Source organism: Morus notabilis, unplaced genomic scaffold (assembly GCF_000414095.1).
Source record: "Morus notabilis unplaced genomic scaffold, ASM41409v2 Scaffold1315, whole genome shotgun sequence".
In the NCBI taxonomy this organism is placed as follows: domain Eukaryota; kingdom Viridiplantae; phylum Streptophyta; class Magnoliopsida; order Rosales; family Moraceae; genus Morus; species Morus notabilis.
The window spans coordinates 263073-290970 of NW_010361046.1; the positions used below are offsets into that span (position 1 = coordinate 263073).

The following is a 27898-nucleotide window of genomic DNA, read 5'->3' on the forward strand; positions in this document are numbered from 1 at the left end:
TACTTTCAAAGAAAAATATATATACCACTACTGGGTAGTTGGTATTAGTGTAACAAAAAAGAATAGACTTGTACTTTCAAAGAAAAATATATATACCACTACTGGGTAGTTGGTATTAGTGTAACAAAAAAGAAGAGACTTGTACTTTCAAAGAAAAAAAAAAAAGAAGAAAATACTTTCAAAGAAAAATATATATACCACTACTGGGTAGTTGGTATTAGTGTAACAAAAAAGAATAGACTTGTACTTTCAAAGAAAAATATATATACCACTACTGGGTAGTTGGTATTAGTGTAATAAAAAAGAAGAGACTTGTACTTTCAAAGAAAAATATATATACCACTACTGGGTAGTTGGTATTGGTGTAATAAAAAAGAAGGGACTTGAGAGTCAAGACTAGAACCGGTAATATAGATTACCATACGATGATAAGATTAAAAAATGACACGAATTTTATGGGTAATGGTTGAGAAAAAAAAGGTTTGAGTCAGAATAGGGTCGACTTAAAATTAACATGAAAAACACGGGTCAATTTCGGGTTAGACCCGCTTAATTCGAACACGACACGAAACTCGTAAAAAATTAAAAAATACATATATTTTTCATTTCATATTTTAAATTTTATTATGAACTTGTGATATCATGTAGTTATACTCAAAATCTTATACTATTATTTGCTTAATTTCAATGGATGTTATTGTAATTTAGTGTGTTATGAATTTTAAGTTATTTTTAATATGTGAAAAATTAAATAGAAGTATACAATTTTCACGTCAATTTCGGGATCACGGGTCAATTTCGTGTCACGGGTCATTTTCAGGTCGTGTCGTGTCAACTCGTAAAGTGGTCGTGTCGTGTTCGTGTTGCGGTTTTTAAAAAATTTCGTGTCACGGGTCGTGTTCAGGTTGACCGTAAATTTAAAAGGAAACGATCAAAACACGACACGTGATACGAATTGCCACCCTTAGTCAAGATAGTAGGAGACAGAGCAAGTAAGTGAAAAAGAAATTCGTTCATTTTATTAATTTAAGTTTAATTACAATAAATTTTTTTTTAAAATAATCATATTTAAAATTTTTATTATAATAAAAAATTTTAACATAAAATTATATTTTAACTTAAATTAAAAACTGAAAATTGACAAATTAAATGAGTCCTATATACTATATACTACTACTGGGTAGTTGGTATTAGTAGACTCGCAATAAAAGAAACAAAAGAAGGTTACGTAATGGGGACAAACCAATAATTTAAAACGATAAAATGAAAAAGAAAAAGGTCAAAAGGAAATAAAAGTGGGCGACCAAAGTTAAGAAGCCGAAGTAGTAAAAGTAGTTTCTTGCAATCTTTCAAACAAGAAAAAAGCAAAGAAAATCCTCGCGAATATTTTTTTTTTGGCATATTAGTAAGTGGTGTGCATGTGTAGGGAAGCTTGTATACATATCGTGCATATATTAATATATTACCAAGCAAATGTTTCTGTCCGATGACGTGTAAAATACGTTGTGATTAAAATTTAATTTAGGTGATAATTTCGTTACGAAAGTGCAACAAGAAATTAAATTTTATTTTCAAATACGAGTTATATTTTTAAAATTAATGTTAATTCTTAAAAATAATATATTATATTATGGCCGTGGGCGCGTGTGAGGACCAAAGCGAAAAAACAGTGTGTATAAATATATAATAGAGGAAAATGTTTATCACTACAGAAAGAAAGAGAGGGCAAAAACAGAAACAACCAGAGTGTGGAGGAGAGAGAGAGAGAGAGCCGTGGACAGATTGCAGAGGTTTCGCAGAGAGCTCTGTCTGTCTACGCCCTTCAAGCGTTATTATTCTCTCTCTCTTTCTCTCCTATTTTCTCTGCCCTTTTTTGGTTCATTGCCATAATTATCACAGTTCCAGAGAATTCGAAGAAGAAGAAGAGGAGGAGAGAGAAAGAGAAGGAAAAACAGAGATGGGAGGAGAAGGAAGAGGAGCTTCGGCGAGGTTAAGGAAAGCCGCGAGGAACATGATTTTAGCAGCTGCCAATGCTTGTGGTTCTTTCTCCAGAAGAAAATCTCTCGTAGATCCCATGGTTTTCGACCACTCAAACTCCGATTCTGTTAGTTCTTCTGATTCCGACATTTCTTTTCCCATTTTTTTTTTATCTTTTTATGAAGGGGATTAATGTGTATATATATATATTGTTGATGTGTGATTACAGATCTCGGGTTCTTCTGCTGTATCGCCCAGAAAGATGAGGATTATGTGTGAAGAAGAGGAAGAAGAAGAAGAAGAAGAAGAAGAAGATGCTGGTGAGGAATTTGAGTCGTCGAGTATTAGTACTACTGCTTTGCCTACTGCCAAGGTAGCACCCAATCCACAAGTCATTCCTCAACAAAATGACTTCTTTTCCCTATTTCTGTTCTATCTAAATAAAAAAGAAGATTCCTAAACCCCCGTGAATAACTGACAAATATATATGTATATAAATATATATATATATATTAAAAAAAGAACAAAAGCGACATAAAATGACTTAAAATTTGGAAAATTTTCCTCCTGTTACAGAAGTTCATTTCTTTTGAGCAAAATTTGAAGCTTTGGCAGCCGTATATTTTGACTATTCTTTGGTGTCACCGAAATTGGATTTTTTTTTTTTTTTTTTTTGAAATCCAATTGTTCTCTGGAGCTGATTTGAGAGCTCCTCCAATACCAATCGTTTCACGCAAATGTCTGTCCACAGCTCTCTCAAGTCAATTCAAGCTTCAAATCTTCTAAATTGAAAGAAGAAAAAAAAAAAGTTGGGTTGAAATTGAATAAATTGGAAAAGGAGAAATTTGAGTCTTTTCACGCAGAGGGAGTAGAATTTTAAAGTTGGGGGAGTAATAATAGCAGGTGGGGAGTAAATGAATAATGGACAATACAAAAGTGTTAGGCATGTGAACGCCCCTGACACATGTGCACTACTGAAGCTTGGGAATCCACTGTTATATGCAGAGCCCACGCTAATAAAACTTTCTTTTCTTTCCTTCCATACCTGCCAATAACACTCTGACACATGTGCACTACTGAAGCTTGGGAATCCACTGTTATATGCAGAGCCCGCGCTAATAAAACTTTCTTTTCTTTCCTTCCATACCTGCCAATAACACTCTCAATTATTTTTGTTTTTGACCATAAACGTTATTCAATCTGAATCACAAGTTCTATCTAATTCTGTGACACTCCCCTTTTGCTTTCTTCATTTTCACATTCTACTATGTTAGTAATCGCATCATTATGATAATGATTTTTCTTTTTCTTTCTCTTTTCTTTTCTTTTGTTTTTTTTTCAAACGTTATCTTATAATGATTGAATAAATGGTGAAAATTGGAGAGCAGTAGTACCTAACATTTGTGCACATGACCTCCTAACTAAGCTTCAGTGTTTGTCAATGTCAAAAAGTATGGTGTAGAATATGGCTGGCATGTGTTTGGTGAAGGTTGATATTAAGTTGTCAAAGCGTGTTTTCTGTTGCTTTTTCTCCGAAGTGAAAAATAAAAAAGAGAAGCAAAACAATGATATAATGCCAAAAAACCAATTATTGAGTAAGTACTTGGTTGTTGCACCAGAACACCTTCCATCACTTCGTTTTACAGTTAATTAATTGTACACATTGCCAAAGTACTTGGTCGTTGCACCAGAACACTTTCCATCACTTCGTCATACAGTTAATTGATTATACACATTGCCAAAATCAAACCTTTTAGTTCTGCTATGTGAAGTTTCCTTTTCCATTTCAGAAGATTGCCATCAAAATTCGAAACACAAGGTTTAAACACCACCGATCAGATTATTTGAGTCCTGGTTTGTAATAGACCATACATCAGAATGAGCATGACTTATCATCTCTTTCATAGACCAGAAACGTCATTGACATCTTCTCAACATGAAATCTCTCATCCATCTTATTAGACATTTCATACTTATTTTTTTTACTTGAAAAATGCTAGGTGTTATTAAGGTGATATTTCAATCAGTCATAAATTGTCAAATAAAATTGTATGAATCCCTGTTATCACCACTGAACATGTTCATAGTAATTAGTTACTACAGTGTTGAACAAAAGTTTTCAGTCCGTGTCTATAATATTACATACATCAGAATATGAAACTCTCATTTTAGGCTTTTGACATTAAGTTGATATTTCAACTAGTTGTAAATTGTCACATAAAATCACGTGAATTCCTATAATAAACTTGCTATAATTATGTTCTTATGTTGTTGGTCCATGTGACAGAACCTGTGTGCAATATGCCTAGACCCTCTTAGCTACAACAGCAGGGGAGGTAGCCCAAGCCAGGCCATATTCACAGCGCAGTGCTCCCACGCCTTCCACTTCGCCTGCATCTCCTCCAACGTTCGCCACGGCAGCGTCACCTGCCCCATCTGCCGTGCCCACTGGACGCAGCTCCCCCGCAACCTCAACCCGCCGTGCGGCTCCCTCTCCTCATGCAACCAAAACGATCCTATTCTCCGAATCCTCGACGATTCCATCGCCACTTTCCGCATCCACCGCCGCTCCTTCCTCCGCTCCGCCCGCTACGACGACGACGACCCCATTGAGCCCGACGACATGCCCAATTGCCCACGTCTCCACCTCTCTCTAGTCCCCGTCCCAACCACTTCACCAACAACAAATTTCCAACCATATCCTTATCATCAAAACTTGCACGCACACCCTCCAATCTGTGGCTCATCCTCATTTCTCCAGTCACCAAGCAGACAATTGTCTTACGTAATGTGCACGTCCTCAAACAAAGGATATCTGTCAGTGAAACTAGCAAACCAACGAGCTACAGACTTGGTCCTTGTTGCGAGCCCAAATGGACCACATCTTAGACTTCTCAAGCAATGCATGGCCTTGGTGGTCTTCTCACTTAGACCTATCGACCGTTTGGCCATTGTTACGTATTCCTCGGCTGCAGCTCGTGTCTTTCCTCTAAGACGCATGACATCTTATGGTAAACGAACGGCTTTACAGGTTATAGATCGTCTTTTCTACATGGGACAAGCTGATCCCGTTGAAGGGCTCAAGAAAGGGATAAAGATACTTCAAGACCGAGCTCACAAGAACCCGGATTCGAGCATCTTGCATCTCTCCGACAGCCCGACGCAATCCTACCACGCTGCGATGGACGTGGAGATTCCGATCCCGGTCCACCGGTTTCACGTCGGTTTCGGGTTCGGGATCGGGACCTCCAACGGCTTCATCATGCACGAATTTGAAGAGTTCTTGGCGGGACTTCTTGGCGGGGTGATCAGAGATATCCAGTTGAGAATAAGAGTGGGAGAGGAATCGAGCTGTAGTAGGATTGTGAGGATTGGAGAGCTGAGAGGCGACGAAGAGAGGAGGATTTTGTTGGACTTGGGAGAGAGTGGACATGCTTGTGTGGAATATAGCTATTGTGAGGACGTGGGTGAAGTTGATGAGAGATTCATAACAGGGGAAACTTTGGTGAGTTTGGGAGATAGTAAGAGTACTAATGCGGCGGAAGCGAGTGCAGGGCCGGCCGTGGCGGAGGCGGGGGCCACCGGTGGTGGTGGGAGGAGGGATGCGATTGGTGGTGGTAGGCCAAGTAGTGTGGAAAGTTGGGATTACCATGATCCTTACATGGCTAGAAGATGGGCTAAGCATTTGCATGGCTATAGGATTTGAAAGCAAAAATATCCAAGAAAAAAAGAAAAAGTCCAACCGATTGTTTTTACTCCTTTCGTGGATTTGTACATGTAGAACCAACATTGCGAGTCTTCATTGATGTACTTGTAGCTTTTTACATTGCTGCTAGCTCAAACAGCTTTCAAAAGGGATTAAAGTAGAAAATTGTTGAATATACTCGTACTTAATTACTTCAAAGTTCGAATCTTGTGATTGTTGTTAGTATCAAGAAGTATTGGAAATACGGTACTTCAAACGCTTGAGAAACAAAAAATGAGTTGAGAATTTCTAGTAAACAAGTTGGCCGTCTCATATCTTATGGCATAAGAGGCTTTAAGAGCATTTTTCTCTTCAAATGAGTGGATTTCAGTAGAAGGCCCAAGGAGATTTTTTTTAATCAGATTAAAATAGCGAAAATAAGCCAATATGAAAAGTTTAAGGAAGTACATAGGTCAACTTTTAATTATAAAAATTAATATGTCATAATTTATCAAATTATGGTTCATAACCAGATAAGTTATGGACAAACTTGTCAAGTTATGGTTCATAGCCAGACAAGTTATGGATAAAAATCGTGATTTATAGACAATAACTTGTCAAGTTATGGTTCATAACCAGACAAGTGATGGACGAAAATAGTAATTTAGCCTGTTTATCAATTTATGTAAACTATTGATCTATTAATTTTAATTCATCTCAAGTTTTGATCTATTTTCCTCCTTCTCTTTTAAAATAGTAATTTAGAAACCAAGTTGAATATCATCTGTTATGGCCAACACAAGTGATAATTTTTCATTGTCGTTTTTCTCTTGATGACCTAAAACGTAGTAAAGACGAAATGCTTCTCCGCTCGTGACTGATAACCCGACCCAAAGCCCATGAGCCCCTAAACTGGATGTTATTCTCAGCTGGGTGGGGAACTTGGGAGTTCGATGAATAAACTTTGGCAAATGCACATCGCAGAACGACGAACGTACAGTAGATTGCGCAACAAACCATTCAAACCAACCAAATCAAACCGAATCAAAAGAAAATTAAATCAAATCAATTAATAATTGATTTGGTTTGATTTAAATTTTTCAAAAACCAATTAAATTAGTTTAGTTTGAAATTTTATCTTTAAAAAAACTTAGTCAAACCAAATCAATTTCTATTTGTATAATTTTTCTAAAATTATATGTGTTCTATATATTTATAGTTTATTTATATTTAAAAAATACTGTCTCCGCAGTTTACCCTTAAGCTCTTTCATCTTTTCTCCTCTCATTCTCCACTCCTCTAAGTTACGATCATAATTCTCTCTAAAACCTTACTTCTTTATTAACGTGAATATATATTTTTTTAATAATAATTGTCTCTAATTTATCTATAGTTATTTTCTTTCATATATATAAAAAAAATTGAATATCATATTTAATTATGCGCCACAACTAATATTATATAAATATATATACAATTTTATTGCTTTGACTTTATTGTGTCTTTAGAAGAAAGAGAGAAAGAGACAAAAGAGAACACAAAATATTAGTACCAACTATATGGTTGAGACTTGAGAAGAAGTGGTAAAATACTAGTTCAAACCAATTAGAAAACCAAACCAAATCAATTACAATACGTTTAATTTGGATTGGATTAGATCCCGTAATTGGTTTGGTTTGCATTTCACATAAAATAAACGATTTGGTTTGTTTGCACACCCCTATGGTACATGCCTTAGGCCTCGTTTGTCTTACTCGTTTGAGTTGAAACTTTAAACTCAAAAAGTGAATTTATGTAAGTGAAAGCATTGCAGCAACAAATTAAATTAGGTAGTTTTTAAAAATATCTCTTGAAATGAAGCTATCTTTTATTTCTACCCGTTAACATTAGTCCATATATTTTTACTTTTTAGACTAAAATTAATCAAGAAAAAACATCATAACAAAAACTGGAGTTGTGATTCGACCTAAGGAAGCAAGCGAAACTTTATGTACTAGGTAGTATCTTTTTGTAATAATTAGATTCTCTCAAAATCACATAAATAATTAATTTCTTATATAAATCTAATGATAAAAAAAACTTTCGATAGTTCATTTTTCCTTAACATAAAAATCTTTAGGGGTGTTCACGCGTCAGATTATACATATTAATGGTCAATCCGTTAAACTCCTAATCTAATCCGATCCGGTCTGAATTTTGACGATTGACAGATTGACCTATATTTTTGATATTCTCATAAGATTAAATACAAAATTAAACACAAACATAACATACGATAAAATTTAAATAGTTCCACATTCATTACAATACAACATCTAACATATAATTAAAAAATTTGACACAAAATCAAACATAAAACTTAAGTCTTTGATAATAATTTAAAAGTAGAAATCAAATCCATCATAACAAACAAGCTTAACTAAGTAAAGTCTTCATCACCAACATTACTTAGCTTGAATAAATATAGTCTTCATCACCAACATTACTTAGCTTGAATAAGTATAGTCTTCAGCACCAACATGCCCGACAATATGGGTCACGACATGACAACACAACTCTAAAACGACACGAATTTTACGGGTTAGGGTTGAGAAAAAAGAGGTTCGGGTTAGAATTGGGTTGACCTGAAATTGACACGAAAAACCCGGATCAATTTCAGGTTGGACCCGCATAACCTGAACACAACACAAAACTCGTAAAAAATTAAAAAATACATATGTTTTTATTACATATATTTTGATTTTATTATGAACTTGTGATATCATGATAGCTATACTCAAAATCTTATACTATTATTTGCTTAATTTCAACAGATGTTATTGTATTTTAGTGTGTTATGAATTTTAAGTTATTTCTATTATGTAAAAAACTAAATAAAAGTATACAATTTTCGTGTCAATTTTAGGTTCACGGGTCAATTTCGTGTCACGGGTCATTTTCGTGTCGTGTTGTATCAACCCGTAAAATGGTCGTGTCGTGTTCGTGTTGCAATTTTTTAAAATTTTTGTGTTGCGGGTCGTGTTCAGGTTAACTGCAAATTTAAAAAAAAATAATTAAAACACGACACAAACACAATACGTAATACGAATTACTATCCCTAACTAATATAATTTTAAAATAATTTAACATCCACTGTTTCAGTACTGCTTATGTTCTAATGCTTTACTTGTCTACAAAAAGTGATAAACAACAAACAAAATAGAGCTCATATTCATCCACTGCTTCCTTTTGCTACATAACATTTGGTGTTTCTCCCCAGTCCGATTCATAATATATATATATATATATAGTTATTAGTTAAATATGTAAATATGTAATTAAAAAAATCTTTTATATATATTGTTAAAAATTACATATAGTATATATGCTTTGGGTTGACGGATTATGTAAATTGAAAAATGTTAAATTTGCAATCTAATTCGTAAATATAGATTGGAAAAATCTCAATTTGTAATCAATTTAAATTTTTTTTCAATCTAATCTAATTCGGTAGATTGAATTAAATTATGCGGATTGAACGAATTAACTGATTCTGTGAACACCCCTAAAAATCTTCAACCGTCAAAATATAATAAAAAATAATAATTTTAATAAATACTACTTAAAAATATATGAATCAAAATTTTTACTAATTACTTTTAATTTATAATCTTTTTAGTCGAATAATTTTAATAATAAAAAAAAATATTTATTAAAAATAAAAAATTTAAATTCATCCACCCTTAATTCTTAATTTTTATTTTTTCTTAAAAGAATGAAAAAGAAACCCAAAAAGTCACATGTGACGTTGTTAGTAAAGAGAACAGGCGGGTAAAAATGGTGAGGAGCCGTTGATCTCCAATCCGAAGCCAAACTGGAAGATTAGCGGTCATTACACAAGTCTTATTTATTTTATTAATTTAAGTTTTTAATTATAAATTTTTATAATAAAATTTTTTTTAAAAATATCACATTTAATTTTTTTATTACAATAAAATTTTTTTAAAAATATTACATCTTAATTTAAATTAAAAATTTAAATTTATAAAATAAACAAGTTCTAATCTCTCTCCGTGCCAGTCTCTCTCTCCATAGCAGAGGAAGAACAAGACACACCTCACAAACGACAAATTTCCAAGAAAAAGCGTGCACTGAGCCTACTGCTACTACTACCACTACCCAATCCAGTAGCTGTACGGCCCTTACCTTTCTCACCAAACCCTTTTTTCTTACCATGAATTAAAAAACACAACTTTTTATTTTTTTATGTGAAGCCAGTAAGAGAAAACGACTATATTAATCAAGGGAAGGAAGACCCATAATTGAACTGAACACACTAAAAAAAAAAAAAAAAATCATAGTTGTTTGTTGTTTTTGCTCATTTACAGTGGGTTTTTGGTGTCTCTGATTGGCGGGTTTCTCTCTCCTCGGTTTCTCGGTGCTCAAGAGAGAGAGAGAGAGAGGGAAACATGTTTCCTCGGCTGATTCAAGTTCAAGCGCACGAAGGAATGATGGGTCAGGAGGATATTCAAATCCAAGGGGTTGGACTCGGCGGCCATGGCCATGGCCATGGTCAGAATCTGAGGGGTGACCCATGCCTCGTCTTGACCTCCGATCCCAAGCCCCGCCTCCGCTGGACCGCCGACCTCCACGAGCGATTCGTCGACGCCGTCACTCAGCTCGGCGGTGCTAGTAGTCAGTCTTTTAAATTTTGCATCCCACTCATTAATTAATGGAACTTCAATTATTGACTTTTACCATTTTTGTTTTGTTATTATTATTATTGTTGTTGATTCTTCTTTTCATTCATCGATTTGCCCAAATACATAAATTTTTCTAATTTTTTTCCCTAATTAATGTCCCTCTCCTTCTGGTGTTTTTTCGTTTGTTGCGTAATTTTTTGTTTGAAAATGTTAGATTAGATTGGTGTAGAGTAAGCTAATCCTAATGTAATGACCGTGGTTTATGACTTATCCTCAGGTTTAATTTTTCCGTTTCTTTTCTTATCTGGAAAAAGCTTAAATATCGATTTATAAAAGTGAAAAGGGAAAGAAAATTGATTGCTGGGAGTTACTAGCTAAGATGACAACTGCGTTTCTTTAGAATTTTGTGCTGATCAGTTTAAGTAGCTTCCATTGCACGGAATTCAAAGTTTCTTTGGTTTTTATCATGAGTCAAGGATGCTAGTATCAGTAATTGTCAAGAGTTAAATGAGTTATTAGTTAGAGATTTACTTGGTAAACACGTTTAATACATTCCTCCGTTGTACTCATGAAACCAGTTATGTTTGAGGTCGTTGGACTTGCAATGCTACATTGAAGCCTGTGACATTCAGGATTTTTAAATGTAGAAATCTCGGTTGCGTCCTATTCCAAAATGTGGAATTTAGGCAGTTCTTAGCTAGAGTATGTTGCCTGTGATGTTTTTGTTTTCTGTACATTTTTACCCTCCATGTACGTTGAATAATTTTGTTGTTTAGATATCTATGTAGTGTGTACCGTCCTTTTATATAATGTGGCTTTTTCTATTTGTCCATATACTTTTAGGTTAACTACAATCATGTTAATAAACATGGTATCTTGTCAAATGAGTGTGATCAAGTTGTCCAATGGCTCTTTGATGTAGTCATTATTATTAGTTAGCTGTGGTTGAAAATGCTGCTTCAGTTTAGCGTATTTTGGGCCCGCTTAGCAGAGCTTTTGCTTTTGCTTTTGGTCGGTAGAAGAAAAGTAAAAATTGTGACTTTTCACTAAGTGTTTGGAACCATATTTTTAAGAGTTTAAATGAGTCAAAATGGTATTTTAATTTTTTAATAAGCAATAAAAATCTTAGAATTGAGTTTATACTGTCTTATTTAAACTCTAATATAAGTTACAAAGTCTATTGAGAAGAGCCTTTTGGATAAGCCACATTTTGTGACTTTGATTAGAAGTTCTTCTATAGAGTCAAAGCGCTTCTGATAGAGTGTCCAAACACTTATAGAAGCGACTTTTTCTCAAAAAGCCAAAAACAGCTTCTACAAAGCTCTGCTAAATAGGCACTTAGGCTTGTAGTTAAGTCTAATGGACTTCACTAAGAAGCATCAGCTACTCCCAAGTCCCAACGTATTTATTTATTTATTTTTTAGAGGATCAAAGATGGTTATTTCTTTTTTTTTTTTTTTTTTTTGAGGGGAAAATGATAAAGATGGTTATTTCTAAGTTGCTGATAACCACTGGAATATCCATGCTTGGTATTTTACCTATTAGCACCTAAAAGGGGCATGAATGAATGATATTGCAGAAGCTACGCCAAAGGCCATCATGCGGACGATGAATGTGAAGGGACTGACTCTTTTCCACTTAAAGAGTCACCTCCAGGTTCGTTTTTTGTTTTTGTTGTTTTGCTTTGTTTTGTTTTGTTTTTTGTTTTTTTTAAATAGCTATTATTAAGACCTCCCCAGTTGAACTTCTGGATGGTCAAAAATCAAATTCTTATGGCCATATTGCTGATGAACTACATTTCTTTCCTACATTTCAGAAGTACAGACTAGGCATACAGTCAGGAAAGGATATGGGTGAGGCATCTAAAGATGGTGGGTTTTGTTTTAAGCCGCCAGAGCCCTTGCTACGTCCTGTTATCTATAATATGGTTCTGAAACGTCCATTCTGTTTCAGAAACAACATAGGCAGTCTCTCTTTGTCACCTTCCTTTTTCTGTTTGTTTATGTCCCTCCAACAAAGGAACCATTTAGCTGAGAAAATTTGAACTGTGCCCTAGATATTGATGATTAAAAAAAAAATTCTATTCAATCAGAATTTTGTTGTTTAGACTTTAGACTGACTTTCTGTTGCTAATTTATGCGAGGGATATCAGCTTCATTCCTTTTAGAAAGCCCGAGGGCTGGTAATTCTTCTCCAAATTTGCCAACTTCTGATATGAACGAGTAAGAATACAATTTCTCCTTTGTAGGATTCATTTTGTAATCTGCTCGAATGTCATTATAAATGAATTGTCGAATATGACCAAGTTACATAAGGAAGTGTTCTCATCTATAGGGGTTATGAAGTCAAGGAGGCATTAAGAGCACAAATGGAAGTACAGAGTAAATTACATTTACAAGTTGAGGTAATTTCTTTGCATAACTTTGGGTTTTTTAGTGTTTTCATGAACAGAAAACCCTCAATGATAAGTGGTGGTTGTTGTAACTGGTCAAGAGATTCAGAAATTTCCTTAAATATGAAGATATCTGCCTTTCTACTGACTTTTCTTTGGATGATTACAGAGTTATTATTGTTAAACTTGTTTTTGTTGCAACCTGTGGCTTCTGTAGAATAGAGGTCTACGTCCTTAGTAAAGCCACTTGACTCTCTTTTTTATGCTATTTAGGCCGAGAAGCACTTGCAGATTCGCCAGAGTGCCGAGCAAAGATATATGGCCATGCTTGAGAGAGCTTGTAAGATGCTTGCAGATCAATTTATCGGGGGTTCTGTTATTGACACACACAACCAGAAATATCAAGGATCAGGGACCAAAACACCAATAAGTTCCTACATCGACCCACTTGGCTTCTACTCGTCACAGTCAGTGGAGGTCGCTGGAGTGCATGGCCCAGAAGAAGTGCCAAACGGTCTTTATCCTTTAAGAGCTGACTGCTCCACCGAGAGCTGCCTAACATCACATGAGAGTCCTGGTGGATTGACCCTGGAAGGGTCTCCGGGTGGAGGGAAGAAGAGTGTACTGAGCTTGGAATCGACCGCATCCTTGATTTGGAGCGAAACCAAGGTGAGACCTCAAGAGGTTAATGTGGCTCAAGTTGATCGTCATGGGATTCCTGGGTATGGCATGTAGGTCAAGATCTTCTCCAATGCCTCCTCATCATCAAATAATTTGAGTAAGATCTTCCTTTTCTCTCCAACCATTAGAATGTTCCCAAGTGTAAAAAATTTAGTTTTCTATTGCCTACGAGGTTTTGCAAGACCCGGGAAGTCAGGAACAAGTTGTCCCAAATTGTAAATTCAAATTACTAATGACGTTTAGAAATTTAAGACGGTTTTGCTGCTAAACTTGATAAACCCATATATCTCCAAAGTTGTGAGTGAAATCCCAGTTTGACTTTAACGCAATTTCCTGAAACCATGGTAGTGGTGGTTCAGCAATCAGCATATTGGTGATTGTGCTTAATTGTGTCTTTTCCTAGTCAACTGTTGCACGCATGAGATCCTTGAGTGTCATAGTCTTGCCTAACCAAATCTGTGGCAGCAAAATGATACATCAATGATTTTAAAAAAGGTTTCATTTTGTGCAAGTAAAAAAGTCGAATGTTGAGTATTTTGGTATCACTTCAGAAATGCTGCTATTGGCTACAGAAAGATAATGACTCAATTGCAAGAAGCCAATTTTTGAAAGGGAACTCAGACTGAAAGGTGGCTCTCCTTTGGATGGAGGACCACTTCCAAAATGCGAAAAAACTACTTTACTAATTATACCATCTATTTAACTAATAGCCGGCCTTTATTTGAAGTTATTATATCTAGACATTAATAAATGTTAACCTTCTATTTGTTTTGTTTTTTTGTTTTTTTTGCATTTCTCATTGTTTGATTTTTTGTTTATCCTTGTGTCTGATTAACATGATTCGGAAAGATGGTTATGGATGGGATTTCTTGTCAGATTGTCCAAATTGGTGGAGAAACATTGTTTTGTCCGAATTTGTGTGTATACTTGGCTTGAGCCAAGTGGATAATTGTATTATAGTTCTAAAAAACCTTGTTTAGTATTTGAACTATGACAATAAATAATAATCAAATGAAAGAAAAAGGCACAACAAGTAGGGGAAGTGGACACCTCATGAATTTGGATTTTTCAAATTTTGTAATATAATATAACAAGAAAAGGGGCCTTATAACATTCCAAAAAGTAGACGTAGCTCTCAAAAACAAAGGCAGAGGAAAATGACAAAATTGCCGGAATAATTGATTTTAGAGAGGGAACGGAATATTATTTAGGCAGATTCCGTTGAGGCCGGTTTATATTACGTATGGCGTTTATCACTATCCTCATAGCCAATCACGTAAAAAGTTACTATTTTTTTTTATTAATTTATTTATTTTCCAATAGTGATGATGTACAAATAATGGAGTTGGCCGTGCCTAGAGGTAGAGGTTTTGGACTTGGACTTTTTAGGAGTGCATTGGACCAGCAATTTTATTTTGTTTTATTCCTTTTCCAAAATCATTCCTTCTATAGACCAAAAAAAAAAAAAAAAAAAAAAAACAAAGAAGAATTGATCCTATTTTTATTTTTCACATTTTTTTTTAAAATTTTAAAACAGTAGTTGACACAATAAAAATAAAAAACAGAAATTAAAACGATTTTTTAGTTTAATGTAAAATGAGAGAAGTAAAAAATGATTTTTAATCGTTTTTTATTTTTTATTTTCGTTTTCTCCACTCTCGAGCAGAGAGAGACATTAATGAGTTTTCTAAAAATAATCTCTTGATAAAACTATCAAACGCATTTTTAAAAATGATTCATTAATGAGTTTTCTAAAAATAATCTCTTGATAAAACTACTAAACGCATTTTTAAAAATGATTTATGTCTGAAATTGAAAACGTTTTTATTTTCATTTTCATATAAAAAATAAAATTATTTTAGAACAAGTTCTAAATGCGTCAAAAAAAATCAGTTGGATTTTTCTTGTTTGCATACAGTTTTATTTGAACAAGTTCTAAACGCGTCAAAAAAAATCAGTTGGATTTTTCTTGTTTGCATACAGTTTTATTTATTTATGGGGATTAGGAAGTCTATGTTTCAGTTGTATGTTTGGCAATCCTCCATTGGCTTACAACGGGTTTGGTGAAATTCAACCATGGCTTCATAAATTTTCTATGTGCATAATAAATGCTTTTCTTTTCATGAAGAATTTAATTTTAAAATATATTTGCATGTTTTTGTTCGAAGGCCAGTTTTCATTGTTTGAGAGAAAAGAAAAGGACAAGTGGACAAGATTAAAGAGGAGATTTATTTATTTATTTTTTTCTAGCATGGATTTATATAACGCGTCATAAATTCTTCTTTATCTCATCATCACAAAGCTTGCTCATAATAATAACAATAACAACGAAACTTAACCCTTTTAAGAAACAAATAGAACACTAATAAATAGAGTAACAGGAATTTCATGAAACATATACGTTTCTAAATAGCAGATCATAATATATATGTATATACCAGATCATACTTAATAATTCAGAATTTAAGAATTAAGAATTAAGAATTTTGGTGATTGATGCAAATTTTTCTAATCCTTATTTGTAATTAGCATGAACACACACACCCAATGAAACTAAACTATGCAAACTATGAAGAGGCCCAAAATAATAATAATTTTTTTTTTTTTGCCTTTTTAAATCAATTATTAAAAAGGACAAAAAAAAATTAAAATTGAGGAACCAGTAAGACAGGGTTTTACCTGGTGTGGCTCTTACAATAATACAATTTGAGGCCAACAAGGAGGAGAAGAAGAAGACTGAAGAGGAAAGAAAGGGGGAGTGGGTAGTGGTGTAGAGTAGAATAGACTCCTATAAAAAACTAAAAAGTCCTCTTTTTTTTCTTTTTTCTTTTTTCCTTTGAATGAATGAATATTTAATACCCCTCTCTGCTACTCTGCTTCTACTTGTACGTCTGGAATCTCTCTCTATCTCTTTCTCTCTCCTCTTTTTTCTCATTTGCTTCCAATTTTTTTAGAGAGAGAGAGAGACAGAAAACACGCGTTAAGAGCCAAATTTCTTTGGGTAACTCCATATCCTAAAAAAGACATCTCCTTTTATTATCAATTATCTTAACCGCACGGAGAGCTAGAGAGAGAGAGGGAGAGGGAGAGGGAGAGAGAGAGAGGGAGAAGCAGTGTCCGAAATTGGAGGGCGGGAGGATTTGAGTTTGGCCCTGTTTGGATTTTGTAGATCTGGGTATGTTCTCTTAGACCTTTTGTTGAACACTTGTTGGGTGTAAAAGCGTCGCCTCTCAATTTTGGTGTTGTTTTCTTCTGATTCTTTGTTTTTGTCGTCTTCTTCTTCTCCTTCTTCCTTGTTCGTGTGATTGTTTGACCTAAAACGACGTCTTTTCATTCTGGGTATTTTGCAAAGAGTGGAGATGCTAGCGGAGAGTTCTCGTCGGAGTTGTGTTGGTTATTACTTAAAAAAACTTTTTTTAAGAACCCTAATTGTTTGATCAGTGTAATCTAATTAATCGCTTAGATATACTTGATTCAAGATGTATTTTTTTTTTGCCGTTTTGTGGGAGATTTTGGTGTGAATTGGAAATGGGTGGGAAGCTTCAACCCTAATTTCCTTAATTTGCACTCAGTTTCCCCACCAGCCGTATTTATGTCTTCATTTACTATCCCTAAAAAAAAAAAAAAGTTGTCCCATTATCTTCTTAATTACGTTCTTTATTTGAAAGTGAAAAGGAAAAAAAACCCCAGTTTTCAGCCCCCATATTTATGCAAAAATGAGTGAACTTTCCTCTTCAAGCTAAAGGTAACCGTTAAAGTTTTGTGTGCTTTAGCAATGTCTTTGGCTTTTTCATACTATGCCTCAGACTTGTACTTTTACTGTTGTTCTTGCTGATACGTGTTCATTACACCTTTGAGAGATAGGATGGGGACGTTATTAGCTTTCAAGAGGAATGTAGCTAGTTTTGTTACACGATGGATTTACTTAACTTGTGTGGGTGCTTTTAGAAGGCGGATTGTTGACATGATTAGTTGTGGCCAGTAGCCACATGTTTTACTATATTTTCCGTATTTGGATTTGTATAATATAAATCTTAAAATATTTTGAAGTTATCAGCTATTTTTGTTTTGTGATTTTAGGTTCTTTGGTGACTTGTATTTATTTCTGTTTGTTATTACAAATATATGATACTCTATTCCGACCTGCAACTATTCAGGCTTTAAGGGTTTGCCGTAGTGATTGTACTGAGGTTACAATCTTGGATCTATATTATTAATAAGAGGGACACAGAAGGAAGCCGGAGGTACACTGGAAGTTTCCATGGCATTGGCAAGCAACATCGTTTTTATAGTCTGAGTTTTAGTAATTATTCCGGTTATGTGCCATTTTGTGACAATCTGTTATTTTTTGTTGAGCATATACACAAAGTGATATTCTTTTTTTTTTCTTAGTGTACAATGTATGCCTTTTCTATTAGGAGACTCTGATGCGTTTTTTTTGTTAGAGAATAGAGACTGATCTAAATTCTTTTAACCTCTAAGATATTTTGGAATTAAATGCCTTTGGAGTTTCCTTTGGCTTTACACTATTGAATAATTGATGGTTTTTGGGTTCTTTTCTGTAGATAAATGACAAATGTATCAACCAAAGGGTGTTCCTAGTTCAAACTTTTCTCGGAACAATACGTTTGTCCATGGTCAACATTTAGATAGTGGAGCGAACACGATGGATCCCATGAATGGAGGGAACAGTCTCAACAACCCCAGTCTCGCCTCAAAACAAAGGTTGCGTTGGACGCATGATCTTCATGAACGCTTTGTTGATGCTGTGCAACAACTTGGTGGACCAGATCGTGAGTCACACTAACTTCTGTTTGCCGCACCAGTGTTTTTCTTTTTATTGTATGCCTTTGCTCTTGAATTCGTGTCATTTGTCTACTGGTAATGAATTAGGATTATTCCAGCTCAATTACTATCCGATATTTTGCTGGCAATTATTAAAATGTACTCTCTGCATATCTAGATTAGATACTTATGCACTAACACTTGATGTGGAATAGTCAATTTCTATTGAGAAATCCATCAGTTTCTATGTAAAAATTGTGCGTCAAGTTTTTGAATGCTACGATTTTGCTTCATTTTGTTTCATTTTATCCTTTCTCAGGTGCTACCCCCAAAGGTGTTCTCAGAGTGATGGGTGTACAGGGTTTAACAATTTATCATGTTAAAAGTCATTTACAGGTACATATAGTTCTTTTTTGGATAAGTATTTCTGGTATATGTAGTTGAATTATCCAACTGGTATCTTTTTTCATTGTACTTTGTCAAATTCAGCATTTAGGGAATGGGTTTGGATATTGTTCCTTGTTCTGATTGTCTGTTTCATCCTACTTTTGCGATGCATCCAGAAATATCGGCTTGCAAAATACCTACCCGACTCCTTATCTGATGGTACGCATATCTGATTCTTTCAATATATATATATATATATATATATATATTTGGTTGCCAATAGATTCTATAGTCAATGTTCTATTGTCATTGACGTGAAAAGAGTGTGTTCTTTTCACAACTCAAGTCACAACTCAAACATTTAAATTTGAGAAAAGACTAGTAAAACAGTTGAATTTGAATTTTTGTGAGAGAAAACACTGTGCGAAAGAACTTGAGTTGCGATTTGAGTTGTGAAAGAACAAGGCTTAAAAAAAGTGTACATAACTAAGGTTTGTTTTAGTATAATCCTGGCTTAATGTCTTGATTCCTTTGATGTGTTGGCGTAAGGGAAAAAAGTTGACAAGAAAGAACCTGGGGATGCACTTTCCAATTTGGATGGTTCATCGTAAGTGGAGCTGCCTATCTTCCCCCTTTTGGGTTTTTAATGCTGATTTACTTGTAGATAAACGGATCGTGTCAATGTCAATCTAGTCTTTATATCGAAGCTTGTGCTAGAAGAACTGCCTTCTTATTTCTTAATATATGAACATTGAGTGCAGCTATAAATTTGTTATATTCTCTGGTCTCATGAGTATCAAGAACGGCAGATATAGGAATATAAAATAATGAACGACGAAGCTATTTGTTTGTTTAATTTGACTTTATCAGTTGGTTGAGAAGTACATGTCTCTGATCTCTTTTTCCAGTGGGATGCAAATTACTGAAGCGTTGAAGCTGCAGATGGAGGTTCAGAAGCGGCTGCATGAGCAATTAGAGGTTGATTTCTTTTTCCCAATTACTGTCCAATTAAGTAGACTAGATACTGTGATTAGCGCTCTTTGCAATACCCACTTTATATATTAGCAATTGTTTAGTAATGGAAAAGGGGAAGGGAATATCCATAAAAAAAAAGGGAAGGGAATATAAAATTCTTTTATGTTAGAGTATTATGGATTGAGGTGAAGCTTATAAACCATATAACTGAACTGTCAATGTACAACAGGTACAGAGACAGCTACAATTACGCATAGAAGCACAAGGCAAGTACTTGAAGAAGATTATTGAAGAACAACAAAGACTAAGTGGAGTTCTTTCAGAAACTCCCGGCACTGAGCTCTCAGCCCCTGCAGTGGGTGACAATCACCCGGAATCTGACAAGACTGAACCAGCAACACCTGCACCAACCTCCGAGGCCCCCCTTCAAGACAAGACTGCCAAGGAACGCACCGCAGCTAAGAGCCTCTCTGTCGATGAATCTTTATCATCTCACCATGAGCCATCGACCCCAGATTCCAGTTGCCATGTTGGTTCTCCATCGGAGAGCCCGAATGGTGGGAGGTCGGCTAAAAAGCAACGGGTTAACACGGGCGGAGCATCTGGCAAGCCAGATTTAGTGCTTACACACCAGATTCTGGAGTCGAGTTTAAACTCTTCTTACCAGCAACCACACACTGTTTTCCTGACTAGAGAGCAGTTTGAATCTTCTGGAAATACAGTCAGGAATGACGATCAGCTGGAAAAAGTTAGAAGTAGTGATCTATAATTCCACGTATGGAGTAGAATATGCACTTGGGACTTTCACATTTCCTTGTATGAGTGTGTTGGGATGTTGTCTCTGATCAAGGTAAAATGATGCTGTTAATTAATAGATATTTTGAGATATAACTAGGTAAAAACACGTTCACAAGAATAACCAAAGGTTCAATCATATCCAAAGAGTTACTGTGAACAAGGGGAAAGAATTAGTTAGCTTACGTGATAATTGTTATAACGTAGATCTAATGCGTTGATTTTATCGTGTCTATGGAGATGCCACATTTCTTTGATGGATGCTGTTAACTATTTGATACTCGGTGGCAGCCATATTAGAAACATTTAACCCTGCCATTATTCGCCAATGCCAATTAGGGCTTCAGTTACTGGAGCTGGTGCTTTGGGTTTAAATGTTAATTCGGTTGAGAGGGTAAGTTTTTTCGCCCACCATTGGATTAACTTTTAGATCTGTGACTGAGAATAGTTCTGTCGTTCTGTTTCTAATGTTTTAACATGAATCCTCACATATCTGACCGATAGATGCCAATCTAACGGTAAAAACATCACCTATCCGTAAGATGTTAATTTTTTTTTTTTTGCCTATATGTATTGGTACGCAGTTTGAGCTGACAGATCTTCATCGGGTTCATTAAATTTGTGTACTCTCTTTTTTGTTTTTTGGGGGGGTTCTCACGCATGGTTTTTTTCTTTCTAAATGAAGTTCTCACGTGATTTCACCGATGGAAAAAGGAAAAAAAAATTATCATTTCTTTAGCACTCCGCTAATCTTACATCAGAAGCATTTCACCCTATATAGTCAAAATCCGTGAGCAAGATTCCCGTAACTTTGCGGTAATTTTGGCAGCATATCCATTTCACCGAAAGGTAAATCTACGCGACAAAACTATAGGATGTTGACAAAACCATAGGTGGACAGATTATTATGCACGCCATGCATGAAATTGATCTACGTTCCATCATTCTGGCCATATTCAGCCAACAGTACTTCGACCGAGCACATCCATGCTTAAATCAGAGAAACGTACAATTCATCTGTAACTCTCTAGTGTCAGCTTTCCAATAATCAGAATCACCACATTAGTCAATCTCCGGTTTTGAGTCATGACCTAACAAGCTAAGCTTACAAGACAAAGACAAACTTTGTGCCATGTGAAGCTGCCAAATGTAGAGACGTGTGGCAGAGATTGTGTGCAATGGGAGGGAGGGGAACTCGGCAAAAATAAAGATTGAGAATGGCACACACAAGTTGAAGCAGAAAGAATCCGTGCCCTCAAACAAGACTAGAATGAAAGGATCAAAACCCATGACGGGGTTGGAGAATACACTAATGAGAAGTAAAAATTGCAGATAAAAACATTAGTAGCTACAAATTCATCTATTGCACAAACAGTCATGAAGAGCTATGTCTCCGGTGGTTTACTCTCTTTAGAATGCATTGTCGTAGTCGTCTGCTAAGGGCCTCTAACTTCTCGAGTTTTTCACGTTTTGGCTTCTTTGGGATGGTTGGCGCTTTCTTCTTCTTTTCCTCTTTTGTTAGGTCTGACGACTTCTGCTGCGTGTTGTTTCGTAGAGGCGTTGCAAACACCTTAAGTGTCTTCTAGAATTAAAAAAAAAAAAAAGATTATAAAAAACAGAAGTCAGGAAAGAGATGTCCACATCTCAATAGAATCACAAAGGCAAAGCACCCTAAGTTTGGAACTTTATTTATGATGGATTCATCAATCTCAAAAGTTATCATTCAAGGCCAAAAGTTGACAGGATAGCAAATGAAGAAAGATATATATATCCACCAACACTATTACAAAAAACTAGGCTGTTCTACATCAGGTGGGCTAAAAATTGATAGGATTATGAAGTGGCAAGTGAATAAAATTAAAATATTTTGAAGAAACTGCAGATGGAAAGAGAGAGACCTGATGACCATTCTCTGCAGCTGTGCAATCTGCAGAAGATTCTTCATCACTGCCTCCTAAAGATGAGCATCTTCCCCAACTCTCTCTATTTGAGCTTGTATACGAGCAACATTCATCATTCTGGCTATTTGGCTTATCCTGTAAAACATTATCTAGACTGTTTAAGGGGGAAAAAAATCTCCGAAATGGTAAGAGAAAACCACATGTTTTCCGTTGACTCCCGAACTCAAAATAATGATGAATAAAATGACATTTGAATTCATGGAGGGTCGTAGTGGATAAAATCACCTGTAATTTTGATGATTCATGACCAAACTCATTAATTTCAGTAAGCACAGAATCCTGCATTATCAAGAATCACACAATAGTTCAACATAAAGTAATCATGAAGATAAGAAGAAACAAACTAGAAAACAAGATCCATAGTCCATACAGCAGTCATTGGGGCAATATCAGAAAGAAGCTCATCTACTGATTTTGTAGTTGAAACGATGGGAGGAGCAGAAGACGAACTTGCTGCGTCAGTACCCGCAGAGCGAACGCCAGTAATAATCTCATATAACAAACCCTGAAACGAAAAGTAAGACAAATTAGAATCGATCTCTATGGGGATAAAACAAAGTCAATTGTCAGACAATGATAGAACAATGGGGGAAGGCAGTGTTGTCGGAGTTTTTCGTTAGAAGAAGTTGATAAATTCCATAATAGCTTGAGCTGAAACAGTGAGTGCGTTTGGAATTGTTTTCGAAAACGTTTCAGCACGAAAATGAAAAGGGTATACAAATCGAGTTTGTTTAATAAAAGTTTTGAAAATGGAAACGAAAACAAAAAACAATGAGAATGATTTTTGTGAAGAAAGTAGAAAACGATTAAAAGTTATTTTTCCTTTTCCGTTTTCATTTTCTAGTACTTATAAACAAAGTTATATTAAATAATTAATTATTAATTACTAATTATATTATATATTAATAAATAATTAATAAATAGATAAGCCAAAATCAGAAGCAGCCCAAAGGTAACTTTAACTTTTACATTGTGCGGGAATCAGCACAGTACAATTAATGATTATCAACAAAGTTCTATTAAATAATTAATTATTAATTACTAATTATATTATATATTAATTAACAATTAATAAATTGATATACTTAATAAGTAATAAATATATAGTAATTACTTAATTAGTAATTAAATATTAATTTATTACTATTAAGTTTTTAATTTTGTTAATAAAATAATAAATAATATAGTAATTATTTATTTAGTTAAAGATTAATTGCCAAAACTTAATTATATAAAATATGAACAATAAAACAAGTAATAATAAGTTATTAAATAAATAATTAATAATTAATATATCGATCATATATTATGTTAATTATATTCTATTAATTAGTAAATAGTTGGTAAATGAAAAATAAATAATAATTACTCAATTAATAATTAATATTAAATTATAATTATCAATATATAATATATTAATCAATAGTAATTAATAATTAATCATTATAAAAAGAATCATTATCAAAAATTGATCATGTGATATATCAAATAATAGATTATTAAATAAAAATGAGTAATTAATTAATTATTTATTTAATTATGTAACTAAAAGTTAATAATTACGTATAATCTAATTAATATGAGTACATTAGTAACATAATAATTATTATTTTTAATTATTTAGCATATTAATTTATTATATATATAGTTTAATTACTAATGTACTCATTAATGATAATTTATCCATTATTATTATATTATTAATATATTAATTTTTATTTGCTAAATAATTATCAATTATTAATTACTTATATATATTAATTTAAGATTATTAATTACATGTACTCAAAATAAACATAAATGTAACCAAACACGATTTTACTTTTTTATCATACTCAAATCAATCTCTTGAAAGCTCACCAAACGTAATTTCAGAATCGGTTCCAGAATGATTTTCAAAACAATCTCATTTTCATTTTTTACCGAAAACAAAACTATTTTAAAAACATTATTGAACGGGCCCAGTGAGTTGAAAATTAAGCATAACAAAGATTGTACTATGTCGCAGCAGATAACATATAAACTGCATATATTCTTGTAGAAGTAAGATATTTCTTGAGGATTTTATAATCTAAATCTGACTTGCTCACAATACAAAAACTAAGCAGGAAAACACTTGCTCTGAACTTGTAACCATTTATTCGAACAAATGAACACATAAGCATGACGCTTTTAATTCTTTTAGTAACATGTATGACATAAAATGGGAATTACCTCATCCATACCAGCAGCAACCTTCAAATCCCCCAAATCATAGTATTTGTCCGGCTTACACGAATTAACAGAAGGAATTTGTGGAGGGTGAAGAACATTGAAGAAGAAAATTGATACTGAATCATAGTAGAACTGTGGCCGAGAGGAGTTGTGATCACCATCAAAGTATATAACGTTTTTATCCCCCTGCAGAGGATCAGAGGTATGATTAAATATTTCCACAGTTTTCCAACGGAGGCATATTACTTTGAGAAGGTAGAGGATCTTAATTGAGGCAATACCGCATAAGAATTATATATGTCGTTAGAATGGTGGGGCTGGATGAATTTGTCATCCTTAGCATGCCCAAATAAAGCAGGAATAAATGTCTTGGGTGAAACCTGCCAGCGACCACAGATGGGCATATTTAGTTGTCAAGAAAAATTATACTATGTAAATGAATTAGGTTTTGACTATAGGTCTTTGTTTTTATTTTCTTTTTATAACATAGGCAAACCTGTAAGCAATTAAGATTCATTATATCAAACTTCGCCTTCTTCTCAATCACCCGGCGCATGTATTGCACTGCCATCTTAACCTGATTAAAGAGAACAACACATCTTAGAGAGCATGATTAATAAGAGCTTCTACTCAGGATCACATTCTAAAGTTGGTAGAATAAAATGAGAGGTCAGTCAAGCACTTTACTGTGAATTTAGGAAGCCGTATTTTGTACACATCCACAAGTTCCATCATTAGATCGTATAAATTTGAGAAGGCGCTATCCAACACCATTCCAGCTATTGAAGGATCTTCTGCTCCATAAAGGAGGCTGAATTACAATATCTTTTTAGTTAATACATCATAAGTTAAAAAAAAAGCACGAAAAAGAACTTTCCATCAACAAGTAAAATGGAATCTTTAATGATAACTTATGCAAAACAAAATATCAAAGCCACCCTTGGCCATCAAGCTGCAATGAAATTCTAACACTAAAGCAAATCATGTAAACCTCACAAATGGCAGAAATCCACAAGAAACGAAATCAACAAAGTTATGAACTTTAGATTATGATGAGCAAAAACAGAAGATGAAGTACCAAGTGACTGCGCCCATAGATCGTCCCCAGAGACCTATACGTGAAATTTGTTTGTTGCTTCTTAAATGTGATATAACAGTTTTGAGGTCATCTTTCTGCACAGATTAATGAAAACTTACACATGTGAAACAGATAAGAGACTCGTAAAAGAAAAAAATTATGATAAATAGGAATGGTACCTCATGCCAACCAAGGCTGACGTAGTCACCATCAGACAAGCCTGAACCCGAAAAATCAAGAGTGAAAACGGTGATATTTGATGGAAGAAGAATTACAGCTGCCTCATTTGCGTCTGCCCTGCATCCACTGCATCATTTCACATATGAGACAAGTGAGTAAGCTCTAAGTTCTCGATATAAGGGTAAGACCACAATGTGCAGAATAACGTAAAGTTAGTTTTGTTTCTTTGGGAAAAAAATAGGTGGTCTAACTTCTCGACTCCTACCTGTTTCCATGGCAGTAAATGACACAGGGAAGGGGAGAATCTTCAGGGAACTGCGAAGGCACATAATGACTACAACGCAACACGTGGCCCCTCGAATTCCTGAGCTGCAAACGTTGAAAAATAAATAATCCACCATGGTTCAGGAACAATCATGCAAACATACATTATTGCAAACTAGTGAAGAGAACAAAAAGACTGCAATGCACTGGCGTCCATACTTGCCTCCAAGTCTTGTCGTTTGTATGTTCTTCCAGCAAGTGTAAAATCCTTTTCCCATAGATACTGATCTGGATTATAGTCCGCCCTGTTCAAAATCATCCCAAATGAGCATACAAATTACATCCTAATGAAATTCTTAATATTTAAAGTCCCAAGGAACAATAACTAACTAAAGGATCCCTGAGAATTCAAAGGTGCGACATTGAAAGAAATGATTAATTAATTCAAGTGCACTAAATAACCAGTTTAATGGCGTTAAAAGATTTAAAATTAAGCGGGTAGAGTTACTCGCTTTATGTAATTTCCTTTTCATCCTCGTGATTGAATACCAATGATAAAGCCAGCTCTTAAATAAGTTTCGAATACACAAATAAATGTGCAAAGCATATCAAAGATTGACCTTAAATTCCTAAATATTCATTCCAAAACAAATAAATACTAAACATTCCAAATCGGTTATTTTTGAATTTGGAAAAACATCTTCATTCAAAGCCAAAACATTAAAAAAAAAAAAAAAAAATTCAGTAATCGGATTTTTTAAAAGGACAGTTCGAAAAGGGTACCTGGGAGGGCGAATCACAAAATTAATGAATTGATCGATCATTTACGCGCAGAAATTCCTTAAAAAAGCTTCTATTTCAACCTCAATTCTCTACCATTTCCAGAAGATAGAGCCCTTACTCCGCCTCTTTTCTCTCTCCCTCCTCTCCCAAATTTCCACCAAGAAGAGCTTGAGCTTACCAGAAACAAAAATCACAAAAAAAAAAAAAAAAAAATCTGCGCGTCTACGAACGAGATCCAATTCCAAGTTCCAAATAAAAAAGCCGCAACTCTTTCTCAAGAGAGAGAAAACTATATACTAGAGAGAGCAAACCTCCGCTAGCCGGTGAACCCCACCGCCTAAAAATCCATTTCTCCGAGGAAAGAGGAGGATGATAGTATGGATGGGAAGTCACAGAGAGGGAGAGAGAGAGAGCCAAAAACTTTCCAGATCTCCAAACTCTCAGAGCTCAATTTCTTGTGTTTCTTGCTCTCCTTTCTCTCTCTCTCTCTCTCTCCCAATCTCTCTTCCTTCTCTCTCTTAGCGAGACAAGAAGAGAAGGGACCGAAAAAGGGAAAAAGAAGAAAACTTGAGTAAGAGCAGGAAATTCACCGGACCGAAAGAAGCAACAAAATGTTATATGTTTTTGCAGTTTGCTGAAGAGACAGCCAAAAACAAACAACACCAAAACCAAACTCAGCAGAACTCATTAATGAGAGGAGAGAGAAAGAGGAGGCCTTCTTCTTTACTGTCTTCCGTCCGTACAATGGGTAAGAGAAAATTTGGCCGAAAAAGAAATTTTTAGTTGAGTGGATGAAATGGAAAATACTGTTACAAACCCAAGCCACTTGTGCTCTCACACCTCACACTTGTCTTTCCAATGTTTTTTTAAAAAAAATTAAATTAAATTTATTTTTGACTTGCTCTTCTTTTGAGTACTAGTGCAAATTCCAAAGCACTTTTTTTTTTTTTTTTTTTTTTTTTTTTGGGGGGGGAGGGATAGCTGGAAGAGTTCTGAAGGAGACTTGTCAAAAAAGCGTATACGCTTTTTTCTTTTTTATTATTTACTATTGTTTTTTGG

At 34.5% G+C, this 27898-nt stretch overlaps 4 protein-coding genes across 8 annotated transcripts; 3 read left to right on the forward strand and 1 right to left on the reverse strand.

Moving 5' to 3' along the window:
• Window positions 1-1719: 1719 nt before the first annotated feature.
• On the forward strand, window positions 1720-5962 carry LOC21400946. The gene is made up of 3 exons (XM_010098209.2): window positions 1720-2104; window positions 2207-2350; window positions 4265-5962. Exons 1-3 carry the CDS (start codon window positions 1958-1960, stop codon window positions 5681-5683), a joined length of 1710 nt encoding a protein of 569 aa, XP_010096511.1. The 5' UTR covers window positions 1720-1957; the 3' UTR covers window positions 5684-5962.
• Window positions 5963-9758: 3796 nt separating this feature from the next.
• Window positions 9759-13761, forward strand: LOC21400947 (protein PHR1-LIKE 2). Of its 2 annotated transcripts, none has more exons than XM_024165699.1 (6): window positions 9759-10336; window positions 11924-12000; window positions 12161-12197; window positions 12497-12566; window positions 12679-12748; window positions 13010-13761. In XM_024165699.1, exons 1-6 carry the CDS (start codon window positions 10111-10113, stop codon window positions 13469-13471), a joined length of 942 nt encoding a protein of 313 aa, XP_024021467.1. In that variant the 5' UTR covers window positions 9759-10110; the 3' UTR covers window positions 13472-13761. The 2 variants fall into 2 exon arrangements, with proteins under 2 accessions (XP_024021467.1, XP_024021466.1); XM_024165698.1 differs by having other exon boundaries at window positions 9760-10336; window positions 12161-12215.
• Window positions 13762-16298: 2537 nt separating this feature from the next.
• Window positions 16299-20822, forward strand: LOC21400948 (myb family transcription factor PHL7). 2 transcript variants are annotated; one of them, XM_010098211.2, is made up of 7 exons: window positions 16299-16592; window positions 17983-18210; window positions 18522-18598; window positions 18766-18808; window positions 19139-19196; window positions 19498-19567; window positions 19794-20822. In XM_010098211.2, exons 2-7 carry the CDS (start codon window positions 17994-17996, stop codon window positions 20331-20333), a joined length of 1005 nt encoding a protein of 334 aa, XP_010096513.1. In that variant the 5' UTR covers window positions 16299-16592; window positions 17983-17993; the 3' UTR covers window positions 20334-20822. The 2 variants fall into 2 exon arrangements, with proteins under 2 accessions (XP_010096513.1, XP_024021465.1); XM_024165697.1 differs by having other exon boundaries at window positions 19148-19196.
• A 768-nt stretch (window positions 20823-21590) lies between these two features.
• Window positions 21591-27640, reverse strand: LOC21400949. Of its 3 annotated transcripts, none has more exons than XM_024165701.1 (13): window positions 26840-27640; window positions 26280-26361; window positions 26058-26161; window positions 25792-25918; window positions 25613-25707; window positions 25222-25345; window positions 25031-25111; window positions 24816-24914; window positions 24535-24720; window positions 22691-22825; window positions 22546-22599; window positions 22258-22395; window positions 21591-21938 (listed from the first exon to the last, which is right to left on the reverse strand). In XM_024165701.1, exons 1-13 carry the CDS (start codon window positions 26878-26880, stop codon window positions 21735-21737), a joined length of 1470 nt encoding a protein of 489 aa, XP_024021469.1. In that variant the 5' UTR covers window positions 26881-27640; the 3' UTR covers window positions 21591-21734. The 3 variants fall into 3 exon arrangements, with proteins under 3 accessions (XP_024021469.1, XP_024021468.1, XP_024021470.1); XM_024165700.1 differs by having other exon boundaries at window positions 21591-21941; XM_024165702.1 differs by having other exon boundaries at window positions 21591-21941; window positions 26058-26156; window positions 26276-26361.
• Between the last annotated feature and the right edge of the window lie 258 nt (window positions 27641-27898).